At 44.1% G+C, this 25,155-nt stretch overlaps 1 protein-coding gene across 1 annotated transcript in view; it reads left to right on the top strand.

The window, feature by feature from the left end:
• LOC109904820 (neurobeachin) overlaps positions 1–25,155 on the top strand; it is a 335,275-nt gene that overhangs the window by 129,730 nt on the left and 180,390 nt on the right. Inside the window, exons 37-41 of the mRNA XM_031791425.1 lie at positions 2,833–2,960; positions 5,136–5,197; positions 15,186–15,250; positions 17,767–17,875; positions 22,263–22,429. Coding sequence (XP_031647285.1) covers positions 2,833–2,960; positions 5,136–5,197; positions 15,186–15,250; positions 17,767–17,875; positions 22,263–22,429 — 531 coding nt within the window. The remainder of the gene's footprint in view (positions 1–2,832; positions 2,961–5,135; positions 5,198–15,185; positions 15,251–17,766; positions 17,876–22,262; positions 22,430–25,155) is intronic.

Raw genomic sequence — 25,155 nt, 5'->3', positions numbered from 1 at the left:
CCACCTGCCACTGCTTTCTTCCAGTTCTAGGGCCACACACACAATTCCTCTATTCTGTTTATTCTCTCAGTATGCTGTCAATTCATGCACTATTCTTCCTGAACAAGAACGATGCTACGTTCCATGTAGCTTCTTAATATAAATCCACATTTTTCCTATTTTCCTATTAGTTTGTGGATATTGCTCTTTGCAGAACTTGAGTTAGTTAGTCTAAGGAAGCTGGCATGTGCCTAAAATAATGCTAATCGTTAATGCTACTCGCTAACTAGCTAGCTAAACGCTATTTAGCTAAATGCACTAGCTAGGGCAAAGCAAATGTTAGCTCTAATAGAGGTTGCTAGCAGTGGTGTAGATCAGCATGTTGTTTGTCTAAATGCAACATCTATTCAAATGTGATTAGAGTCCCCTGAGAAACACTGGCCAACATTTTGGTTCCTAGCCCATCATAACTCCTACGTGGCTTTTTCATTTGTTGTCATTCCAAACAACACCAACCATAGAATTAGAATAATCATTGTATTTCTATGATTCCAACAGTGCTGTGTTCCAACAGTTCACCCAAGTGTTGTGATATCTTTTCTTAATTAAGAGCACTAGTGCTACCAATGAAATGGTTTACTTTCAAGCCCTGGACTTAGTGTTCTGCTAGGTGGCGCTCCTAGTGGCCGGGGACTTTAAGCTCTCTGGGATATGTGGGACGCTAGCATCCCACCTGGCCAAAAGCCAGTGAAAATGCAGAGCGCCAAATTCAAATAAATTACTATAAAAATCAAAACTTTCATGAAATCACACATGTAAGATACCAAATAAAAAGGCTTTTCGGCAAAAGCAAACAATGCTATTATCTGAGGGTAGCACCTCCGTAAACAAAGAGAGAAAACCTATTTCAACCATGCAGGCGAGACACAAAACGCAGAAATAAAAATATAATACATCCCTTACCTTTGACGAGCTTCTTTTGTTGGCACTCCAATATGTCCCATAAACATCACAAATGGTCCTTTTGTTCGATGAATTCTGTCAATATATGTCCAAAATGTCCATTTATTTGGCGATTTTGATCCAGAAAAACACCGGTTCCAACTTGCTCAACGTGACTACAAAATATCTCTAAAGTTAGCTGCAAACCTTGCCAAAACATTTCAAACTACTTTTGTAATACAACTTTAGAAATTTTTTAAAAGTAAAGAATCGATGAAATTGAAGACTGGATGATCTGTGTTCAATACAGGAAGAAACAACCTTTCTGGTCAACCTTTCAAACAACATTTCTGGTCACGCGCCTCGAACAAACAGTACACTTGAAGTGACCCTCGTTTTGAACAGGGCTACTTCTTCATTACACAAAGGAAAAACCTCAACCAATTTGTAAAGACTGGTGACATCCAGTGGAAGCGGTAGGAACTGCAAGAAGGTCCCTTAGAAATCTGGATTCCCAATGAAAACATTGAAAAGAGAGTGACCTCTGGGTTTCGCCTGCTACATAAGTAGCAGACATGTTTCAAACCGTTTTAGAAACGTCAGAGTGTTTTCTATCCAAATCAACTAATAATATGCATATCTTAACTTCTGGGGATGAGTAGCAGGCAGTTGAATTTGGGCATGCATTTCATCCGGATGTGAAAATACTGCCCCCTGTCACCAAGAAGTTAATGCAGGGAAACTTAAATCAGTTTTGCCCAATTTCTATCAGCATATTAAATGTGCAACCAGAGGGAAACAATTATAGAGGACCTTTACTCCACACACAGAGACGCATACAAAGCTCTCCCTTGCCCTCCATTTGGCAAATCTGACCTGCTTACAAGCAAAAATTTAGCCCCCACAGTGACTGTACGTACCTACCCCAACCAGAAACCATGGATTACAGGCAACATTCACAATGAGCTAAAGGGTAGAGCTGCTGCTTTCAAGGAGCGGGACTCTAACCCGGAAGCTTATAAGAAATCCTGCTATGCCATCCGACGAACCATCAAACAGGAAATGCGTCAATACAGGACTAAGATCGAATCGTACTACACTGGCTCCAACGCTTTCCTGCAAGACAGGAATGTCAGTGTTCTGCCATGGCCAGCGAAGAGCCCGGATCTCAATCCCATTGAGCACGTCTGGGACCTGTTGGATCGGAGGGTGAGGGCTAGGGCCATTCCCCCCAGAAAAGTCCGGGAACTTGCAGGTGCCTTGGTGGAAGAGTGGGGTAACACAGCAAGAGTGGTATCTCACAGCAAGAACTGGCATATCTGGTGCAGTCCATGAGGAGGAGATGCACTGCAGTACTTAATGCAGCTGGTGGCCACACCAGATACTGACTGTTACTTTTGATTTTGACCCCTCCTTTGTTCAGGGACACATTATTCTGTTTCTGTTAGTCACATGTCTGTGGAACGTGTCCAGTTTATGTCTCAGTTGTTGAGTCTTGTTATGTTCATACAAGTATCTCCACATGTTAAGTGATAAACGCAGTTGACAGTGAGAGGACGTTTCTTTTCCCGCTGAGTTTAGCTCCTTATTTACTGCTGCTCTTTAATAATTTGTTATTCTTATCTCTTACTTTTTGGGGGGTATTCTCTTTAAACTGCATTGTTGGTTAAGGGCTTGTAAGTTAGCATTTCACTGTAAGGTCTATTACACCTGATGTATTCGGCGCATGTGACAAATAGCATTTGATTTGATTTGAAAGGATGTTCTAACTCTCATGTACTAACCCAGGTGGAGGGCTCTACTCTGCTCTGCTCACAGCTCAACCCTAGCCAACCTTATTCTCATCTGTTTGCTGTTGTCTTTCTCCTCTCTCTCTCTTTCTCTCTCTCTCCCTGCTCTGTTGTCACACAGTATCACTACTAAGTTGGAGCGTGCGCTGGAGAAGGTGGCCCCCCTGCTCAGGGAGATCTTTGTGGACTTTGCACCGTTCCTCTCTAGGACCCTGTTGGGAAGCCATGGTCAGGAGCTGCTCATAGAAGGTATAGGTGTTGTATAGTGTCTCTGTGTGTCCTACTGTCTATCCCTCAGTATGTCTGTCTTCTCCTGTCCCTCTGTCTGTCCACTGGCTGCTGTGTCACTGCTGGATGTCTAGTAATGTAGCCCGAGAGGGCTACCATGCACACACACACACATGCACTCACACATGCACTCACACATGCACTCACACAGGCACAGGCACACACACAACGGCACAGACACAGGCACAGGCACAGGCACACACACACACACACACAGGCACACACACACACACACACAGGCGCACGCACACACACACACACACACAGGCACACACACACACACAATAAACAATTAATGGAGAGTTGAAAGGTGTGAATGTTGTCTGATCCCTTCACTCTGCCTCTCTGTCAGAACGCTGGCCAAGCTGACAGATACACACACACACACACACACACACCTGGCATGCTGAGCACTGACTGTGTACAAACCAGGCAAACACAACACAATTCATCAACACAATAGAGCCAGTATTCATAAAGCATACCATAGTACAAATGCTGGGATCAGGTCTGGGATCAGTTTTACCTTATAGTTCATTATTAATAATATTACATGGACAGTAGAGACCTGATCCTAGATCAGCACTCCTACTTTGAGATGCTTTGCCCAGACTTTTACCAAGGAAAAGTGGCTGTTTTTCCTGAATCAGGGCCCTGGTGGAAAGTCTCTCCATTTAGTAGTAATTACCAGCCATACATCACTCAAATTATCCGGGGTCACGCCCCAAGTGCCCCCTCACCCACCCCCCTCGCCTCTCCTCGCCTTCTCTCCTCATCACCCCTCCTCTCCCCCTCTCTAGACATGTTGTCAGTGTGGTAATCATGCCCAGACATCCTGGCCTGGCCCCTGGCCCATGATACACTTGGAGTTGAGAGGGAGGCCCCTGGGCTAACAGAGCTGTCGTTGTGATGGTCTTCCCTCTCTCCTCTCCTTCCCCCTTCCCTCTCTCCTCTCCTTCCCCCTTCCCTCTCTCCTCTCCTTCCCCCTTCCCTCTCTCCTCTCCTCTCCTTCCCTCGTTCCTTTCCTCTCCTTCCCCCTTCCTACCTCTCCTCTCTCTGCCTTTCCACTCCTTCCTCCCCCTACCAGTACACTGCTCCACAATGCCACATTCACCCCACTGATTTAACTCTGCCCTGCTCACAGGAAAGGCATGGTCAGAGGGGTAGAGCCTGTTTAAACAGAACACATATAGTTTGTGTACCACTGTACGGCCAGGGTCCATGGTCATTAGGCCAGCATACCAGAGTATGGCCGGGGCGCTAGGGGCCAGGGTCACCCTACCACCTGACCCCTTGTGTCAGAGAGAGCGGAGTGATGGGAGAACTGGTCATTGCAGTCACAAGAGGTCAGCTGTGTGTGTGTGTGTGTGTGTGTGTGTGTGTGTGTGTGTGTGTGTGTGTGTGTGTGTGTGTGTGTGTGTGTGTGTGTGTGTGTGTGTGTGTGTGATAGGTCATCTGTAGCTGTCTGTGAACTAGAGAGGGTCAGGTAACATCCCCTGTTTACAACAGTCTTAGAGGCTCAGACTGTTTCAGTGCTGTGCAAGATTCACATTATACAACAGTACACTTTGTCTCCATCCCAAATAGCACCCTATTTCCTATGTAGTGCACTCCATAGGCCTCTTGTCAACATGAATTCAATATAGAGGGAATAGGGTGCCATTTGTTACACACACTTTGTCACTGTCTCTATCTCAGTGGTTTGTAGGCAGCTATATTGTTTTATTATTGTAACATGTAATTTCCCATTTCCAATCCTGGCAAGCTCTTTCTTTGCATCAACGGTAAAACGGAAGAGATGTTTGACATGCATGAGATGGTCTCTGTCTGTGTATTTATAAACATGTTGACATCTCATCTCTGGTTGTTTACTCATGCTGTCAATCACACTGACTGACATCTTCATGCAACCATGCCAACGGGTCCTGGCCCCACCAACCTATAATGAGTCGTCCAGAGTGTCTTCTTCTCTGGTAATGAGTACAATGTTAGCCCCTCCCACCTGTCAATGGAGAGGTTTCGCAGTGACTTATATGAAGGCGCTAGGAACTGTTGAGCCAAGTCAAACTGTCCTGTGTGTTGTATGACAACTCTGCTTCTAACCCTGTCTCGTCCTGTCCTGTCTGCTCCTACCAGGTTTGGTGTGTATGAAGTCCAGCACCTCCGTAGTAGAACTAGTCATGCTGCTCTGCTCTCAGGTGAGATTCTCTCTTTCTCCTCACACATCCCTCCTTTTCTCTCCCTCTCTGCTTCTTCCTTCCTCCCACATCCCTCTCTTCCCTCCACTGCCTCCGTTCTCTTGTCTCTACCTCTTCCTCCCTCCTTTTCTCTCCCTCTCGCCTCCCTCCTTCCTGTGATGGACTCTGAAGACGAGGATGCTTCCAGCTCTAGTTCTCTGGGTCGTTCCACGAAAGGAGTCCCTTTTGCATCCAATTGATATTTTAAATAGAGTTTTTGCACCAATATTCCATTTAGGAATGAAGTACCCTTTAATATAGACCACTTTGAAAACTCAATAAATCTGATTTTTTTATACTTGTTAAAGTGCCAAAATTCTAAAGATTTTAACCCACTGAACCCCAATATTTCTCAACGTTTTCACATCATTCTAAAGCCCTAGTTATTTTGTTGCTTTGATAAATGAATTAAAGGTAAAAAAAAAAGTGGAGATCTGAGTCGGTTGAGCATAACACATTAACCCTGCTAACCATAGATGGCAGGCTACAAATATTTTAACAATTAAAAGAACATTGTGAAGCTTGCATTCAATTTCCCCTTCGTGTTGAACACAACAATTCTCCCTGTCACAAGGGGATTTATGGCTGATTTAAGATGAAATCGTCAGCCCTGTTACTTTATTTGGGACTAAATACAGTTGAAGTCGGATGTTTACATATACTTAGGTTGGAGTCATTAAAACTTGTTTTTCAACCACTCCACACATTTCTTGAACAAACTATAATTTTGGCACGTCGGTTAGGACATCTACTTTGTGCATGACACAAGTAGTTTTTCCAACAATTGATTACAGACAGATTATTTCACTTATAATTCACTGTATTACAATTCCAGTGGGTCAGAAGTTTACATACACTAAATTGACTGTGCCTTTAAACAGCTTGGAAAATTCCATAAAATGATGTCATGGCTTTAGAAGCTTCTGATAGGCTAATTGACATAATTTGAGTCAATTGTGGGTGTACCTGTGGATATATTTCAAGGCCTACCTTCAAACTCAGTGCCGCTTTACTTGACATCATGGGAAAATCAAAAGAAATCAGCCAAGACCTCAGAAAAATAATTGTACACCTCCACAAGTCTGATTCATCCTTGGGAGCAATTTCCAAATGCCTGGTACCAAGGTACCACGTTATTTTTTACAAACAATAGTACGCAAGTATAAACACCATGGGATCACGCAGCCGTCATACTGCTCAGGAAGGAGACGCGTTCTGTCTCCTTGAGATGAACGTACTTTGCGAAAAGTGCCAATCAATCCCATAACAACAGCAAAGGACCTTGTGAAGATAATGGAGGAAACCGGTACAAAAGTATCTATATCCACAGTTAAACAAGTCCTATATCGACATAAACTGAAAGGCCGCTCAGCAAGGAAGAAGCCACTGCTCCAAAACCGCCATTAAAAAGCCAGACTACGGTTTGCAACTGCACATGGGGACAAAGATCGTTATTTTTGGAGAAACAAAAACAGATCTGTTTGGCCATAATGACCATCGTTATGTTTGGAGCAAAAGGGGGGAGGCTTGCAAGCCGAAGAACACCATCCCAACCATGAAGCACGGTGGTGGCAGCATCATGTTGTGGTTATGTGGATATATTGAAGCAACAACTCAATACATCAGTCAGGAAGTTGAAGCTTGGTCGCAAACGGATCATCCAAATGTACAATGACCTCAAGCATACTTCCCAAGTTGTGGCCAAATGCAACAACGTCAAGGTATTGGAGTGGCCATCACAAAGCCCTGACCTCAATTCCATATAAAATGTATGGGCAGAACTGAAAAAGCATGTATGATCAAGGAGGCCTACAAACCTGACTCAGTTAAACCAGCTCTGTCAGGAGGAATGGGCCCAAATTCATCCAACTTATTGTGGGAAGCTTGTGGAAGGCTACCCGAAACGTTTGACCCAAGTTAAACAATTTAAATGCAATGCTACCAAACACTAATTGAGTGTATGTAAACTTTTGACCCACTGGGAATGTAATGAAAGAAATAAAAGCTGAAATAAATCCTTCTCTCTACTATTATTCTGACATTTCACATTCTTAAAAATAAAGTGGTGATCCTAACTGACCTAAGACAGAGAATTTTTACTAGGAATTGTCAGGAATTGAGAAAAATTAGTTTAAATGTATTTGGCTAAGGTGTTTGTAAACTTCTGACTTCAACTGTAGGTATTTACTATAGTATTTTTTTTAAATGTAATCTCTTGAGATGGGAAAAAAAAATCAATAGAACATGTGTTCTTCATGATAATGTTAAAATTAGTTGAAATAAAAAATTATAAAAAAATTCAAAGTTACAGTACCCAAAGGGACTAATTTCATGGAACACCCCTCTGTGATCAGTCCTCACCCCCACCCTGTCCCCTTACACCTCCCCGTCCCCTTATCTCCTCCCTGTCTCCTTACCACCTCCCTGTCTCCTTACCTCCTCCCTGTCTCCTTACCTCCTCCCTGTCCCCTTATCTCCTCCCTGTCCCCTTATCTCCTCCCCGTCCCCTTACCACCTCGCTGTCTCCTTACCTCCTCCCTGTCTCCTTACCTCCTCCCTGTCTCCTTACCTCCTCCCTGTCCCCTTACCTCCTCCCTGTCCCCTTACCTCCTCCCTGTCCTCATTTCTCCTCCCTGTCCCCTTACCTCCTCCCTGTCCCCTTATCTCCTCCCTGTCCTCATTTCTCCTCCCTGTCTCCTTACCGTCTCCCTGTCCCCTTACCTCCTCCCTGTCCCCTTATCTCCTCCCTGTCCCCTTACCAGATCCCTGTCCCCTTACCACCTCCCTGTCTCCTTACCTCCTCCCTGTCTCCTTACCTTCTCCCTGTCTCCTTACCTTCTCCCTGTCCCCTTATCTCCTCCCTGTCCCCTTACCTCCTCCCTGTCCCCTTACCTCCTCCCTGTCCCCTTATCTCCTCCCTGTCTCCTTACCTCCTCCCTGTCCCCTTATCTCCTCCCTGTCCCCTTATCTCCTCCCTGTCCCCTTATCTCCTCCCTGTCCCCTTACCTCCTCCCTGTCCCCTTATCTCCTCCCTGTCCCCTTACCACCTCCCTGTCCCCTTACCACCTCCCTGTCTCCTTACCTCCTCCCTGTCCCCTTATCTCCTCCCTGTCCCCTTATCTCCTCCCTGTCCCCTTACCTCCTCCCTGTCCCCTTATCTCCTCCCTGTCCCCTTATCTCCTCCCTGTCCTCTTACCTCCTCCCTGTCCTCATATCTCCTTCCTGTCTCCTTACCTCCTCCTTGTCCCCTTACCACCTCCCTGTCTCCTTACCTCCTCCCTGTCCCCTTATCTCCTCCCTGTCCCCTTATCTCCTCCCTGTCCCCTTATCTCCTCCCTGTCCCCTTACCTCCTCCCTGTCCCCTTATCTCCTCCCTGTCTCCTTATCTCCTCCCTGTCCTCTTACCTCCTCCCTGTCCTCATATCTCCTTCCTGTCTCCTTACCTCCTCCCTGTCCCCTTACCACCTCCCTGTCTCCTTACCTCCTCCCTGTCCCCTGATCTCCTCCCTGTCCTCATAGTGGATCAGCTCCACCTCATGTGGGACTGATCACCTCCTCTATAGTTAAGCCCAATGATGTATAGTGTCTTCAGAAAGTATTCATATCCCTTGACTTATTCCACATTTTGTTTTGTTCTAACCTGAATTCAAAATCCATTAAATCTATTATTTTTCTCACCCATCTACAGACAATACCCCATAATGACAAAGTGAGAAAAAAAATGAAATTGTATTTTTTAATTTACACAAGTATTCATAACCCCTGAATCAATAATTTTTAGAAGCACTTTTGCAGCATTTACAGCTGTCAGTATTTTGGGGGTAAGTCTAAGACCTTTGCACACCTGGATGGTACAATATTTGCCCATTATTATTTAAAAAAAAATTCAATCTCTATCAAGTAGATTTTTGATCATTGCTAGACAGACATTTTCAAGTCTTGCCATAGATTTTCAAGTCAATTTAAGTCAAAATTGTAAATAGGCCGCTCAATGTCATCTTGGTAAGCAGCTCCAGTGTAGATTTGGCCTTGTGTTTTCGGTTATTGTTCTGCTGAAAGGTGAATTAGTCTCCCAGTGTCTGTTGGAAAGCAAACTGAACCAGGTTTTCGTCTAGGATTTTGCCTATGCTTATAGCTGTATTCTGTTTCTTTTTATTTAAAAAGACTCCATAGTCCTTGCCAATGTCAAGTATACCCATAACATGATGCAAACACCACCATGCTTGAAAATAGCAAGAGTGGTACTCAGTAATGTGTTGTGTTGGATTTGCCACAAACATAACACTTTGTATTCAGAACAAATTGTTAATTTCTTTGCAAAAACCTTTTGCAATATTACTTAAGGATGTTTTGGAATATTTTTATTCTGTACAGGCTTCCTTCAATTCACTCTATAATTTAGGTTAGTATTGTGGAGTAACTACAATGTTGTTGATCCAACCTCAGTTTTCTCAAATTACAACCATTAAACTCTGTAACTTTTTATAAATCACCATTGGCCTCATGGTGAAATCCCTGACCAGTTTCCTTCCTCTCCTGCAACTGAGTTATGAATAACGCCTGTATCTTTGTAGTGACTGGGTGTATGGATACACCATCAGAAGCCTAATTAATAACTTCACCATGCTCAAAAAGATATTCAGGGTCAGCTTTTTTAAATGTGTATTATGATATATTTTTACATCTACCAATCGGTGCTCTTTGTGAGGTTTGAAAAACCTCCCTGGTCTTTGTGGTAGAATCTGTGTTTGACATTCAATACTCGACTGAGGGACCTTTACAGATAATTGTATGTGTGGAGAACAGAGATTATGTTAATCACTATTATTGAACACGGAATGAGTCCATGTAACTTAATATGCGATTTGTTCAGCACATTTTTACTCCTGAACTTATTTCGGCTTGCCACAATAAAGGTGCTGAATACTCTTTGACATTTCTGCTTTACAGTGTTTATTCATTTCTAAAATGTTCTACAAATAAATCTCCACTTTGACATTTTGGGGTATTGTGTGTAGATCAGTGACACAAAATCTAAATGTAATGAATTTGAACTTCATGCTGTACACAACAAAATGTAGAAAAAGTAAAGGGGTGTGAATACTTCTGAAGGCAAAGTATTGGCCATTGAGAGGCTTTGAAGATACCAGTCGGCCATATTAGGAGCAGTGAATGGAATTCTACAGTATTTCAAATAAATGTTTTAAGGACAAAATTACATGTATTTAAGTAGTTGTTCTTGTAGTGTAGACAGTAACATTAGTAATCTAAAAAAATATATACTTTAAGGATTTGTTTTAAATATATTTTTTTATGTTTATGTTTAGCTCACATAAAGTATGCATTAAGGTGTCTGTAATAGAATAAATGTGTCAAAAACAAATGTAGACATTAATAAATGCATTTCTATAGCTTCCCAAATATTTTTACGACGTTGGGGGAGTGTCAAGACATCATCCTCTATCAGTCATCTAGTGTATATATAAACCATTGGTTAAGTCTTTTACATCTCAACGGGTCACAGTCCCAATGTAGCAGTAAGAACAGAATAGGAGATAGTTAACATACCTTCTGTCTGCAGGGCCAGTCAGTGAGTCCATAAGGAAGACATTAGATGGTGCCTCTCTCGCTAAGTATCCAGTCTGCAGGGATGGAGGCTGCAGTAGGAGGTGCGGTGCCCAGGTCCCAGAGCTTGTGTGTAACAAACCATTTGAAATTACGAATTTCAGGAACCCTGAACCAATAGGATCATCTTCATAGGTGAAGCACTCCCAGACACCACAGATTATCAGCTTTTCTTATCTGAGCTCCTGAGCCGCGCCCATTACCCTGGCTGCTGGTCAGCCCATAGCTAAATATTCTGGGTTCTGTTGCAGGTCAGACCATAACCAGGGGTTTTGCACGTCAGCCCATAGACAGAGGTTTTGCACGTCAGCCCATAGACATAGGTTCTGCAGGTCAGCCCATAGACAGAGGTTCTGCAGGTCAGCCCATATCCAGAGGTTCTGCAGGTCAGCCCATATCCAGAGGTTCTGCAGGTCAGCCCGTCAGATCCCATACATACCCATGCATCTGTTATTAGAAGGCTGAGATTAAGGAACATTCCTCTCTCTCTATTCACACAACTGCCCGAGCCTTGCAGTAGTGAATCCCGCTGTTACTGCTGTTCTTTTGAAGTTTCTGAGGGAATGTTCCCTGAGTCTTGCTCTCTCTTCTGTCTGTCTGTCTTTCTGGAGGCTAACCTATCACTGTGGCTCTGGGATGTCTACCTTCTCTTCCTACCTCCTGGATTTACTGAGGGCTGGGAGTGTCAGCGAGCCATACACCCCCCTCACAGAGTCACCCCCCCCATTCCCCCCACCCATGACACAGATAGTATTACTGCGGCTCCAATAGTTCCTGTCATTAGGGACTCCTGGGATGAAACCCAGCCTGAGATATCGACCCGTCAACAAAGCTGAAAGTGGATATGCTGGCCTGAGTTGGAACCACAGCTAGCTTTATCCAGCAGCACTGGCAGGGATGAGCACAGTGGAACTTGTTAATCCTGATCTGATTCCATCAGTAGTGACTTTCCTGTATGGGACTAGGACACGGCTGTATGGGGCTAGGACACGGCTGTATGGGGCTAGGACACGGCTGTATGGGGCTAGGACACGGCTGTATGGGGCTAGGACACGGCTGTATGGGGCTAGGACACACCTGTATGGGGCAAGGACAAGGCTGTATGGGGCTAGGACACGGCTGTATGGGGCTAGGACACGGTTGTATGGGGCTAGGACACGGCTGTATGGGGCTAGGACACGGCTGTATGGGGCTAGGACACGGCTGTATGGGGCTAGGACACGGCTGTATGGGGCTGGGGTTGTATAGGGCTCGGATAGGCAGCAGACTGTGTATCTCTTCACAGACGGCCTGGTGAATGAGAAGGTCAAACAGCTCTGTTTCTTGTAACAGATTAAACACACAGATGATCTGCAGTGGATCCTGGGAGATTTACTGACATAGAGCCTCCAGATGTGGAGAGCAGAGCAGATAAAAGACTTCAGCCTGGATTGAGATACCTCAATACTGCTGTCTGCCTGACGCCTACTGACGTTTGGGAGTATGGACGGCTGCAGAGGAACAAGAGGCTTGTGTGTAACAAACAATTTAAAATTCTGAAATTCAGGAACCCTGAACCAATAGGATAATCTTCATAGGTGAAACACTCCCAGACACCACAGATTATCAGCTTTTCTTATCTGAGCTCCTGAGCCGCGCCCATTACCCTGGCTGCAGGTCAGCCCATAGCTAAATATTCTGGGTTCTGTTGCAGGTCAGACCATCACCAGAGGTTCTGCAGGTCGGCCCATAGACAGAGGTTCTGCGGGTCAGCACATAACCAGAGGTTCTGCAGGTCAGCCCATAGCTAAATATTCTGGGTTCTGTTGCAGGTTAGACCATCACCAGGGGTTCTGCAGGTCAGCCCATAGCTAAATATTCTGGGTTCTGTTGCAGGTTAGACCATCACCAGGGGTTCTGCAGGTCAGCCCATAGACAGAGGTTCTGCAGGTCAGCACATAACCAGAGGTTCTGCAAGTAAGCCCATAGGCAGAGGTTCTGCAGGTCAGCCCATAGACAGAGGTTCTGCAGGTCAGCCCATAGACAGAGGTTCTGCAGGTCAGCCCATAGACAGAGGTTCTGCAGGTCAGCCCATAGACAGAGGTTCTGCAGGTCAGCCCATAGACAGAGGTTCTGCAGGTCAGCCCATAGACAGAGGTTCTGCAGGTCAGCACATAGACAGAGGTTCTGCAGGTCAGCACATAGACAGAGGTTCTGCAGGTCAGCACATAGACAGAGGTTCTGGGTTCTGTTTCTCTGCCTCTACATGAAGGATCATGTTACTTCCTCCTGGAGTAGCATGTCAGGCCTAATTCCATTCAAACAGGCAATAATGGGCTTTCCCCAAATCCCTGCAGTCACAGCCCAGCCCCTTTGGAGCCCTGCTGCTCAGAAAAAAACTCAAGGGAAGAAAACATCTGAAGCTCCATCCCACTGTAACGGTAACTAGAGATTTTACTGTACTGTAACTCAGTTAGACAAGATAGAAGATCCCATCGGTTCAGAGTTTTTCCCCCTCCTACCTGATGTCCCTTTCCTGGCGCTGCATGAGACACATCTGCTTTGATTTCCGTATATATTTTTGTCACGTGAGTGCAGTACGAGCAGATCTTCAGAAGACGGGCCGAACATGAGCCCTGTTCAAATCAGTAACAGCGGATGATGTAGCAGAGAGAGAGACAGAGAGAGAGATAGAGGTCAGGAGAAAAGATGTGGAGACCAGATGCCCAGCATATCAGCACCGTCTCTCTCACCGTAATGTAATGTGAGGTGGAACTGTGTTCTCTAGCCTGGTGCAGTCTGTCCCACACTGCAGGAACTATGGCACTAACGTGCTACCATACACTATTTAGACAATGGCAATCTGCATTCACAAATGTTTATCCTGAAATCCTTTGGATTTTGCATCGCAAACAATGTTTGCTTTTCTGCTACACATAACTAAAGAGCCTCACCCTCTGTTCCAAAAGGCGGTGTGGAACTACAGAGATTTTCTTACTGTTTCTGAGATGCAGAATCTAATTTGTTAGCCTCTTCTATGCATGAGATTCAGTTGGTTTTATACCTGACACTTGGCTAGCATTGAAAACTGGGAAACTTTTCCCCTTTTATATATATATATTTTTTTCTCTTTGTATTTTGAACTGTGGCCTGTGTTTTCCCTTCCATTTGCTCCTCAGTGAGTGAGCAGAGAGCCCAGGATCCCACAGTGCAAGGCCCTCTCCTCTCCTCCGCTCCCAAACGGCTTTTTAATCATTCCCAGACAGGGTAGTGATGGTGCTGGGGAGAGGGTGGGGGGTGCCGTGGCCTTGGGGCCGTAGCCGCTCTAGGCTCAGTAGATGGCTCCCCTCTCCTCAGTCATCTGTCAGTGTGCGGACGGAGGAAATGGCTGTATTTAAGGCAGAGGATACAGTTTCATCCCCGATTACATCTCTCCTGTGTTTACCGATCTGTTCACAGAGGAAGATCTCGTCCCGAATGCCACCCTATTCCCTATTTAGTGCACTACTTTTGACCAGAGCCCATAGGGCTCTCCTCAAAAGTAGTGCACATGTTGCCATTTGGGATGCATCCGAAGAGAGCAGGCGCACTCACACATGCAGGGCAGAGATTCAGCTTTTTATAGCCAGCACATCTCTTTGAAAGGATTCAATGACCTTAATGCCTTCTTTGTTATGTTACTTCAATTAGAAAAAATCGAATGTGCGATGTCCATTTGAATTGCAACTGAGACTGGCCTTGCAGAGAGATCCATGTGTTTCTCAGAGACGCTGTCGCTTTTTATTGCATTAAAGGGGCGGATTTTATTGTACAGGTTTTTTCGTTTTGGAAATGTTTTTTGGGGTTTGTGAAGCTTTCGTGGCAAAGTGTTCCATAATTGTTGTTTTATTACTACGTTATTGTTACTTTATTGCCTCCATGTGATTTTTATTGAAAATTAGCCCATTGATATGTTTTTATAGCCATCGCCTAGTAGCGCTGATTAGAATGTAATGAGCTCTGGGCTTTTACGTCTTGAACTGTTTACAGACTGTGTTTGAATAGCAAAAGCGACATCAGACAGCCCTGTTTCATTCTGTGGCAGAGGGGTAAGTATTTGAAGTAGGTGGTGTTAGTACACACGCAAGCTATCAGAGAGTAATATAGTATTCTAATCCAAGTCAAAAGGTTTTCGCCAAAACGGAATCTCTCCAGCGTCTTGAAAAGGTCACCTCACTTAACTTTGTGGAAGGCTTTGTCTGACATACAGCCATGGAGCCAGTATAAACAACTAACTATCCAACGTTTCTCCTCTCCGCTCCTCTTTCTATCTTCCTCTCCTTGTCTTCTCTTCCTTCTGTCTCAGGAGTGGCAGAACTCGATCCAGAAAAATGCCGGCCTCGCCTTCATCGAGCTCATCAACGAGGGAAGGTATGTATCATGTTCAGACACACACACACCATATGTCTTACTATCCTTGTGGGGTCCTAAAATGTATTTCCATTCTAGATCCTATTTTCCCTAAACCTAACCCTGAACATAAATCTAACTCCTAAACCTAACCCCTAACCCTAATTGTAACCCTAACCCCTAAGCTTAAAATAGGCTTTGTCCTCGTGGGGACATGGGAAATGTCCTCACGAGGGAGATAGTTCCTTGCCTTACTATCCTTGTGAGGACTCTTGTGGATTTCTGATACACACACACACACACACCAGCTCTGAACAGGTTGTTAGGTCCAGTGGCAGCAATAGATTAGCAGTAAGCTGCTGGCCCCTAGAGCGTGGGGTGCTGTACTGTATCATGTAAGAATTTTTGTGCTCTATAGGGGTTAAGGTAAATAAGATTGGTGTGACAGAGTGATGTAACAATATCAACACAATAGTGTTTCCCCTCTATCTGTGTGTTCCCCACCCCTCTCTGTGAGTGTAGCAGGCTCAGATCAGGCAGGGTGTTATAGAACAGATCAGCCTCCAACTCCATCTGGTGACCCGTCTGTGTAACCCTCTTACATCCAAACTGCCCAGCTCCAGCCCTATACCCCAGCTATACCCCAGTGCAACCTCACTGTTCCCAACCCAGCACAGTCTTAGCCTTCTCAGGCACCTCCTGTCCGGCCTCTTTATCCAGGCCCCCTGTCCGGCCTGGATAAAGAGCCTTACTCAGTGGGGGCCACTCTGCTGCACGGCTACTCTATCACTCTACTGCTCTGTCACGTGGTGCTGTCCAGGGTGCTGCTGGCAGATCTCATTTCTCCTGCATCTGAGCTGTGTCCCAAATAGCACCCTATTACCTATGTAGTGTGTAGTGCTGAGCGAATAGTTATTTTTGAGGTTGTTTTGGTTCGATTATTAAACAATTTTTTATTTGGTTTCAATAAATAAATAAAAAACATGCACAATGCGCTATGTGTGTTGAATGCTGTAACAACACAGAATAAAACAATGAATAAAAGTCCCATGATGGAAGTGACTGCCCATTACTCCTTATCACTTAATAATAATTTATTCAAATGATTTACTTTAATAACATATTTCAGTTGTTGTGTATTTTACATTTGTTTTATTTGATTACTTATTTATTTCCTTCCAAGTCATAATCAGCTGCTGTTTATGCTGTCTGACAAAATCGCAATTTGAGTTTGTTCAAAGGAAATAAGGAATACTTTTATGACTGCTGAATACCAACTATCATTCACTTAGATTGTGTATTTTCAGGAAGCAACTGCTCTCTAATCCCTCTCCATCGTGCATTCTTCTCTCCCTATCCATGTCTGCCCACACTAACCTAACGTAGCAGGCTTAAAATAAACACACAGACCGGACAAATAGGCACGCAATGGATTATGGTCGTTGTAGTTAATTATCACGTTTTCTGCACTGAACTATGTAGAATATTGGCCTGTTGGAAACAACAACTCCCTGCTACATCGCACAGTTCGAGCTTGATTTGATTTATCTCTAGAGAATTTGCGCAATGTGCTCATTGAGCTCACAGAAAGAAGCAGAACTAAATGAAATTCAAATAATTTAACCAATGTCAGTCAATTAGTTGGTTAATAACAGAAATTCCAGTTAATCGCTCAGCACTAGTAGTGCACTATATAGGGAATATGGTGCCATTTGGGACGGAGACCTGCTATCTCTAAACAACCAGCATACCAGCCCGCTGCAGTCCTCTGAACTATAATCAACCAGCTAACCAACCAGCTGCAGTCCTCTGAACTATAATCAACCAGCTAACCAACCTGTCCTGTAGAGCTCTCTAACCTATCAGCTAACCAACTAGCTAAACTAACCAGCTAACTACAATCCTAGTTTAGAACACTAAGGTCTAAATAAGAGGAGATAAAGAATTGTTCAGAACTCAGTGTAGTTGTAGTTTAAAGCTGGTTGACACTAGTATGATGAATGCAGTTCTGAGGATGCTTCCCAAATAGCATAGTACACTAGTACACTACATTTAACCAGGGCTCTATAATGGAAATAGGTTGCCATTTGTGATGCAGAAAGAGGGTATCAGAAGCCTTGTAATTGAAACAAAGCAGACCTAATTTGGTGTAAAATGGCATAAAATCTCCACATAGTAGCCTGGCTGTTTTGGATGATTAAAAAGATTGAAGCGAGGGTAGAAGCAGGTGGAGTGTACACCAGGGAGGCTGAGGAGTCAGTCATGGGAGGAGAGGAGGCAATCAGGGCCAGAGACGACAGGGAGAGATGGAGATGAGGTTGGAGGGTCAGAAGGGAGGGGTTTGTGTGTCTGTCTATATTTCTGTGTGTTCCAGGTTGTTGTGTCATGCTAGGAAGGACCACATCATTGTGTTGACTGACTGACTGTCTAGTATTCTGTCTTTCTGTCTGTCTGTTCCATGATTCTGTTTCATGCTATTAAGGACCGCATACTTTGTGTTGACTGACTGACTGCCTAGAGTTCTGTATCTGTTCCAGATTGCTGTGTCATGCTATGAAGGACCACATCGTGCGTGTTGCCAACGAGGCAGAGTTCATCCTCAACAGACAGAGAGCAGAAGACGTCCATAAACACGCTGAGTTTGAGGTACAGTACCTAATCTAACCTAGTCAACTGACTACAGCAGCCTCGCCAGTCCTTGCTCTGGAGTGACTGACTTCAGTGGTGCATCCCAAATGACACCCTGTTCCCTACATAGTGCACTAATTTTGACCAGGGCCCATAGAAATAGAGTGGCATTTGGGAGCCATCCCGGGTCTGTGAGAGAATAGTGCTGGATTAGCAGCAGCTCAGTACTCCTGTAGTCCCTGTGTCTCTCCAGGAGGATTATGGCCCTATCATTAGGCCACTCTAAGGGATTATAATAACCAGCCTGCTAGCAATATTAGTAAGCAGACTAAATGATACGCCAGCTTCATTCATATCTGGTCTTTATTAACTTTAAGCCCGTCCAACAGTGTAATGAGTCTACCCCAGAGACGGTACTTACCCCACATATCAAACACACTGCCTGTTCTCACTACAAAGCATCAGAACACCAACACTCTCATTATTGATTTCTGTAGGAATTAGAGGTCGTCTGCAGTAATTAGACAGTATCTGCATGCCAAATGGCACCCTATTTTCTTTATAGTGAGCTACTTTTTTATCGGGACACAATAGTCTCTGGGCAAACGTAGTGCACCATATAGGGAATAGGGTTCTGTTTGGGGCACAGAGTGTCTTTAGTAATGCCAATTTCCGTGTCTAATGAATTCTTTATTAAATGGAAGGAAGCCTGAGAAGGAAAGGAGAAAGGAGCAGTTTTCTGAACTCAGGGAGATGCTCAGTTTAGAGGAATGTCATGCCTCTTTTAGACAGCAGGTAGAGCTGCTCTCTCTCTCTTTCTCACTCTCTCTATATATATATTTCTCTCTCTCTCTCTTTCTCTCTCTCTCTCTCTCTCTCTCTCTCTCTCTCTCTCTCTCTCTCTATATATATATATATATATATATATATATATATATATATACAGTGGGGCAAAAAAGTATTTAGTCAGCCACCAATTGTGCAAGTTCTCCCACTTAAAAAGATGAGAGAGGCCTGTAATTTTCATTAAAAGTAATTTTCATCATCAAATCACATTGTAGGATTTTTAATGATTTTATTTACAAATTATGGTGGAAAATAAGTATTTGGTCAATAACAAAAGTTTATCTCAATACTTTGTTAAATACCCTTTGTTGGCAATGACAGAGGTCAAACGTTTTCTGTAAGTCTTCACAAGGTTTTCACACACTGTTGCTGGTATTTTGGCCCATTCCTCCATGCAGATCTCCTCTAGAGCAGTGATGTTTTGGGGCTGTTGCTGGGCAACATGGACTTTCAACTCCCTCCAAAGATTTTCTATGGGGTTGAGATCTGGAGAGGACCTTGAAATACTTCTTACGAAGCCACTCCTTCGTTGCCCGGGCGATGTGTTTGGGATCATTGTCATGCTGAAAGACCCAGCCACGTTTCATCTTCAATGCCCTTGCTGATGGATGGCCCCATTCATTCTTTCCTTTACACGGATCAGTCGTCCTGGTCCCTTTGCAGAAAAACAGCCCCAAAGCATGATGTTCCCACCCCCATGCTTCACAATAGGTATGGTGTTCTTTGGATGCAACTCAGCATTCTTTGTCCTCCAAACACGACGAGTTGAATTTTTACCAAAAAGTTATATTTTGGTTTCATCTGACCATATGACATTCTCCCAATCTTCTTCTGGATCATCCAAATGCTCTCTAGCAAACTTCAGACGGGCCTGGACATGTACTGGCTTAAGCAGGGGGACACGTCTGGCACTGCAGGATTTGAGTCCCTGGCGGCATAGTGTGTTACTGATGGTAGGCTTTGTTACTTTGGTCCCAGCTCTCTGCAGGTCATCCACTAGGTCCCCCCGTGTGGTTCTGGGATTTTTGCTTGTGATCATTTTGACCCCACGGGGTGAGATCTTGCGTGGGGCCCCAGATCAAGGGAGATTATCAGTGGTCTTGTATGTCTTCCATTTCCTAATAATTGCTCCCACTGTTCATTTCTTCAAACCAAGCTGCTTACCTATTGCAGATTCAGTCTTCCCAGCCTGGTGCAGGTCTACAATTTTGTTTTTGGTGTCCTTTGACAGCTCTCTGGTCTTGGCCATAGTGGAGTTTGGAGTGTGACTGTTTGAGGTTGTGGACAGGTGTCTTTTATACTGATAACAAGTTCAAACATGTGCCATTAATACAGGTAACGAGTGGACAGAGGAGTCTCTTAAAGAAGAAGTTACAGGTCTGTGAGAGCCAGAAATCTTGCTTGTTTGTAGGTGACCAAATACTTATTTTCCACCATAATTTGCAAATAAATTCATAAAAAATCCTACAATGTGATTTTCTGGATTTCTTTTCTCATTTTGTCTGTCATAGTTGAAGTGTACCTATGATGAAAATTACAGGCCTCTCTCATCTTTTTAAGTGGGAGAACATGCACAATTGGTGGCTGACTAAATACTTTTTTGCCCCACTGTATATAAATATATATATATTTATATCTCTTTCTCACTTTCTTTAATTATCATCAAGAAAAGGTAGGGAGTGGGATGACACAAAGTCGCTAGTCATATTGGAAGTGTCTTACCCAAGTACACACACACACACACACACACACACACACACACACACACACACACACACACACACACACACACACACACACACACACACACACACACACACACAGACCCTTCTTCTACCTCTGTTAGTAGCTTGTACATGTGAGGAGTGATGGGTTTCTTATCTTGGGGCAGCAGCCTTCCTCAAACAGCTGTTAGATATCCTGTAGTCCTCTGCTAGAGGCTCCTTGACCTGCAAGATCAACTGGAGGAGACGGATAGATATGCAATGTCACCAGTAGCGAGGGAGGCTGCATCTCAAATGACACCCTATTCCCTGTACAGTGCACTACTTCTGACCAGGGCCCATAGGGTGCCATTTGAGAAACACCCAGAGATTACCTGGCCCTCATCCCTCCTCTGGCCTCATCCCTTCTGTCTGACAACTCTAGACAGTCTACACTTTTCATCCAGCCATGTCTCTACTTTATTACCCCTCAAAACCCCTCCCACACTCTACCCTCTATCCCCAGACAGATAGACATTTTTACATTAGGTTGGTGTCAGAGCAGCAGCCTCATATCCTGTTAAGTGATAAATAAGGTTTGATATTTGTCACAGCGTCACATAGTAACGTGAGATGACAAGCAGAGATTGAGTTATCTGCCATTTGAAGAATATGTTGAGGCATAATATCCGACACAATTCAAATATAGGGCCGGAAATTCAATTCACTTCCAGCTTCTGTTAGCAAATTAGATTGAGTATATGAGCAGGAAGGAGCAGCCCCGTGGCGATGCAGCAAGACAATCTTATTTTAGCAGGGAGAAGATGAAGTCAGATCCTGATCGGCTCCTCTAGAATCCAGATGACCTTTTTAGATGCTTCTACATTGCCTGTAGGAGATCACTGGGTGAGTCCCACCCTATTCCATATATAGTGCACTACTTTTTACCATAGCCATATGGGTCCTGGTTAAAACGAGTGTACTATAAAGGGAATAGAGTGCCGTTTGGTACGAAGGCACTGACTCCACTTCAACATAACACATCAACGCATCACACAAATGATCATTTATACATGTAGGCTACAGTACAGGCTACTTCTCTTTGTTATCCAACCTGCCCTTCATCCACAGACACAGTTTAGTTACATATAGGGACAGATTGTTTATTATGACCCCTATGTAAACAGATGGGATTAAAGCTTTCTAACGGAAAAATTCCTCTCTTTTTCTCCATGTGAAACAAAGGACATTAGCAGACGGCAACAGTGTTTAAATCCCTCTTCACTAACATGTTCCCTGCTGATGTAGTGGAGCAGAGATTGGCTCTGTTAACCTTAACAGCACATGCTATAATATCTACTCACACGTGCACACAAACACACACACACACTATAATTTCCTCTGTGGATCTATTGAATGGTTTTCATTTATCTTCCCTCACCACACACTTTGTGTAGCTTCCTAGCAGGACACACACACATTTACATGTTTGAATGCAGTATCTAATTTCGCAGGATTGCAATGGAGGAAACACAAGGACATATTAATACAAACATAACATAGCCATGCTAGCACCATGCTAACACCAGACAGACAGTTATATTTGACAGATACCTTTCAAGACACTCAAGGACACCTTACTTTAAAAGTACATACAATCAAAGTGCAAGTAATATCAAATCCCAGTGATGGATACTGTCCGGTTTTAGCATAATGTTAACACCTAGCATGGTGTTGGCATTTTGTTAGCAGGGTGTTAGCATAATCTTAATGCTTAGCATGGTTAGCATTATGTTAGCATGGCATTAGCATGGCTATGTTTATAATAAAATGGCTCCTTGTGTTCCCTCCATCAGTCTAACTGTGCCCAGTACACTGCTGATCGGAGGGAGGAGGAGAAGATGTGTGATCACCTGATCAGCGCTGCCAAGCACAGAGACCATGTGACTGCCAACCAGCTTAAACAGAAGATACTCAACATCCTCACCAATAAGCATGGAGCCTGGGGCAGCCTGGCACAGAGGTAAGACCCAGGGCTATGGTATAGAGCTGGGGCTGAAGGATAAGCTTTGGGCTGGGGTATAGGGCTGGGGCTGAAGGATAGGCTTTGGGCTAGGGTATAGGGCTGGGGCTGAAGGATAGGCCTTGAGCTGGGGTATATGGCTGGGGCTGAAGGATAGGCCTCACCAACAAACAGGCTGGATAGCAGAACTCCCAGTATTAGCTGTACAATTAGTGTAGTACTGGGAAGGAATGACCACCAGCTAATGTCATTTACCCAGCATCCACCAGATGATCGTGGACTACAAGGAAAAGGAGGGCCGAGCACGCCCCCATTCTCATCGATAGGCTTTAGTGGAATAGGTTAAGAGCCTCATGTTCCTTGGTGTTCACATCACCAACAAACTATCATGATCCAAACACACCAAGACAGTCGTGAAGAGGGCACGACAATGCCTTTTCCCCCTTAGGAGACTAAAAGATTTGGCATGGGTCCTCAGATCCTCAAAAAGTTATACAGCTGCACCATCGAGAGCATCATTGACTGGTTGCACTTCAGAGGGTAGTGCGTATGGCCCAGTACATCACTGGGGCCATGCTTCCTGCTATCCAGGATCTCTATACCAGGCAGTGTCAGAGGAAGGACCAAAAATTGCCAAAGACTCCAGCCACCCTACTCATAGACTGTTCTCTCTGCTACTGCACGGTAAGTGGTACCGCAGTGCCACGTCTAGGTCCAAAAGGCTTCTGAACAGCTTCTAACCCCAAGCCATAAGACTGCTGAACAGCTGATCAAATGGCTACCTGGACTATTTGTTTTGACTCCCCCCGCCCCCTTTTTTTTATGCTGCTGCAACTCGCTGTTTACTATCTATTATCTATACATAGTCATTTTACACCCACCTACATGTACATATTACCTAAATTATCTCGACTAACCTGTACACCCGCACATTGACTCTGTACCGGTACCCCCTTTATATAGCCTCGTTATTGTAATTTTATTCTTGGTCTTTTATTTTTACCTTAGTTTATTTAGTAAATATTTTTTCTTAACTCTTATTATTCTCAAAACTGCATTGTTGTTTAAAGGCTTGTAAGTAAGCCATTTCATGGTGAGAGTTACAATTCTTGTATTTGGCGCATGTGACAAATACAATTTGATTTGATGTTGATCAGGGACCAGGTCAACTAACTCAATAACAGACAAAGAGACTGAACCCCCCTCGGGACCGACCACCGGTCAAACAGACTGGGGGTGGGGTTGGGGGGGAGTTGTGTTTGTGTGCATGCGTGTGTGTGTGTGTGTGTGTGTGTGTGTGTGGAGTGTTGTAGAATCTCTCAGCAACCCTCTCAGTCACACAGCAGAACACCTGGTGGTGGTTGGTGGTCAGAGTAATTCCCTCCACACCTCTCCCCTGGGCCTTGAAAACTACAGATCCTTGGAGCCTTAGCTCTGCTTCCCACCACACACACACACACACACACACACACACACACACACACACACACACACACACACACACACACACACACACACACACACACACAGTGGTTGAAGGGGGCCAGTGCTGAATAGGGATGCTATGGATGCTTAAACCAGCAATCTGAGCAGTGTCCATTTGTCCAACTACGTGGGAAATCCTCTAAAGTTGAATTAGGCGTACGACAAGGTTTTGTTCTTAGACCCCGACTACTGTTCGCTCTATGTTTCCCCCTGTTACTGTCACGACGACACATGACATGCATGTTCGTTGGGATGTTGATGACATTGGCCATGATCTGTTAGGAAGCTCCTTATAAAACAAGATTTTATGCCAGGGAAGTATGTTAGGAACAAATTCTGTATTCACAATGACGACCTGGCGAGTGGCAAGTGCAGCAAAGGTCCTGTCAAATGTTGCCTTCCTTACAGAAAGAACTCTTTCAGTAATTGACTACCCTCACTGAAACAGTAGCTTGGCTTTCCTTATTGGATTTTGCAAATGCAATACAGATGGTTAAATATGTTCACGGACATACAGATGGTTAGCTATATTCATTAAGGGGATGTTGTTTACTCACATCGATAGAAAACACATCTGGATCATGTTTTGAGGGCTTTAGGAATTCTGCTGTGTTGTCAGATGTTTGTTGAAAAAATACAATAAACCTTCATTTAGTTTGTAAGGAGATTTCAATTGATTGAATTGAATGATTTGAGGAGTGTTTTAATGACTGCTGGTACTCTCCATGGGTTGTGTGGCGTATAGATTTAGTGATTTATACATGCATCATCCCACCTGACAAACACAGTCCTGGAAACAGATGCAATTACCTCAGAAAGATGCACATTTACCATCATTGGACCATTCATCTATGGGTAAGTCTGACTCCCAAATGGCTCTCTTTTCCCTATACTGTATAGTGCACTACTTTTGACCAGAGCCCTATTTCCCCATGCAGCTGTACCTTACATATTGCACTACTTTTAACCAGAGTAGACAACCCGAATAGGGAAAAAGGTGCCGTTTGGATGCAAACTATAGTACAGATTGAATTACAGCTGGAATGTTATTATAATAATATAGATATCCTTACCTACAGTAGTTCATGCAACTAAATGCCTTACTTCACCCTCCTACCAGATGTTGGAACATTGTGTATATATTTGCACACACACAGTATGTTTGATTATATGCCATGCAGTTCTGATAGAGAAATTCATAAAACAGACCAAACAGGCGTATAAGTAAAGTAACCTTGGCA

This window comes from Oncorhynchus kisutch, linkage group LG15, assembly GCF_002021735.2.
Source record: "Oncorhynchus kisutch isolate 150728-3 linkage group LG15, Okis_V2, whole genome shotgun sequence".
Classification (NCBI taxonomy): Eukaryota; Metazoa; Chordata; class Actinopteri; order Salmoniformes; family Salmonidae; genus Oncorhynchus; species Oncorhynchus kisutch.
The sequence above is the reverse complement of the archived record's forward strand: the minus strand, read 5'-3'. Positions and strand labels throughout refer to the sequence as shown.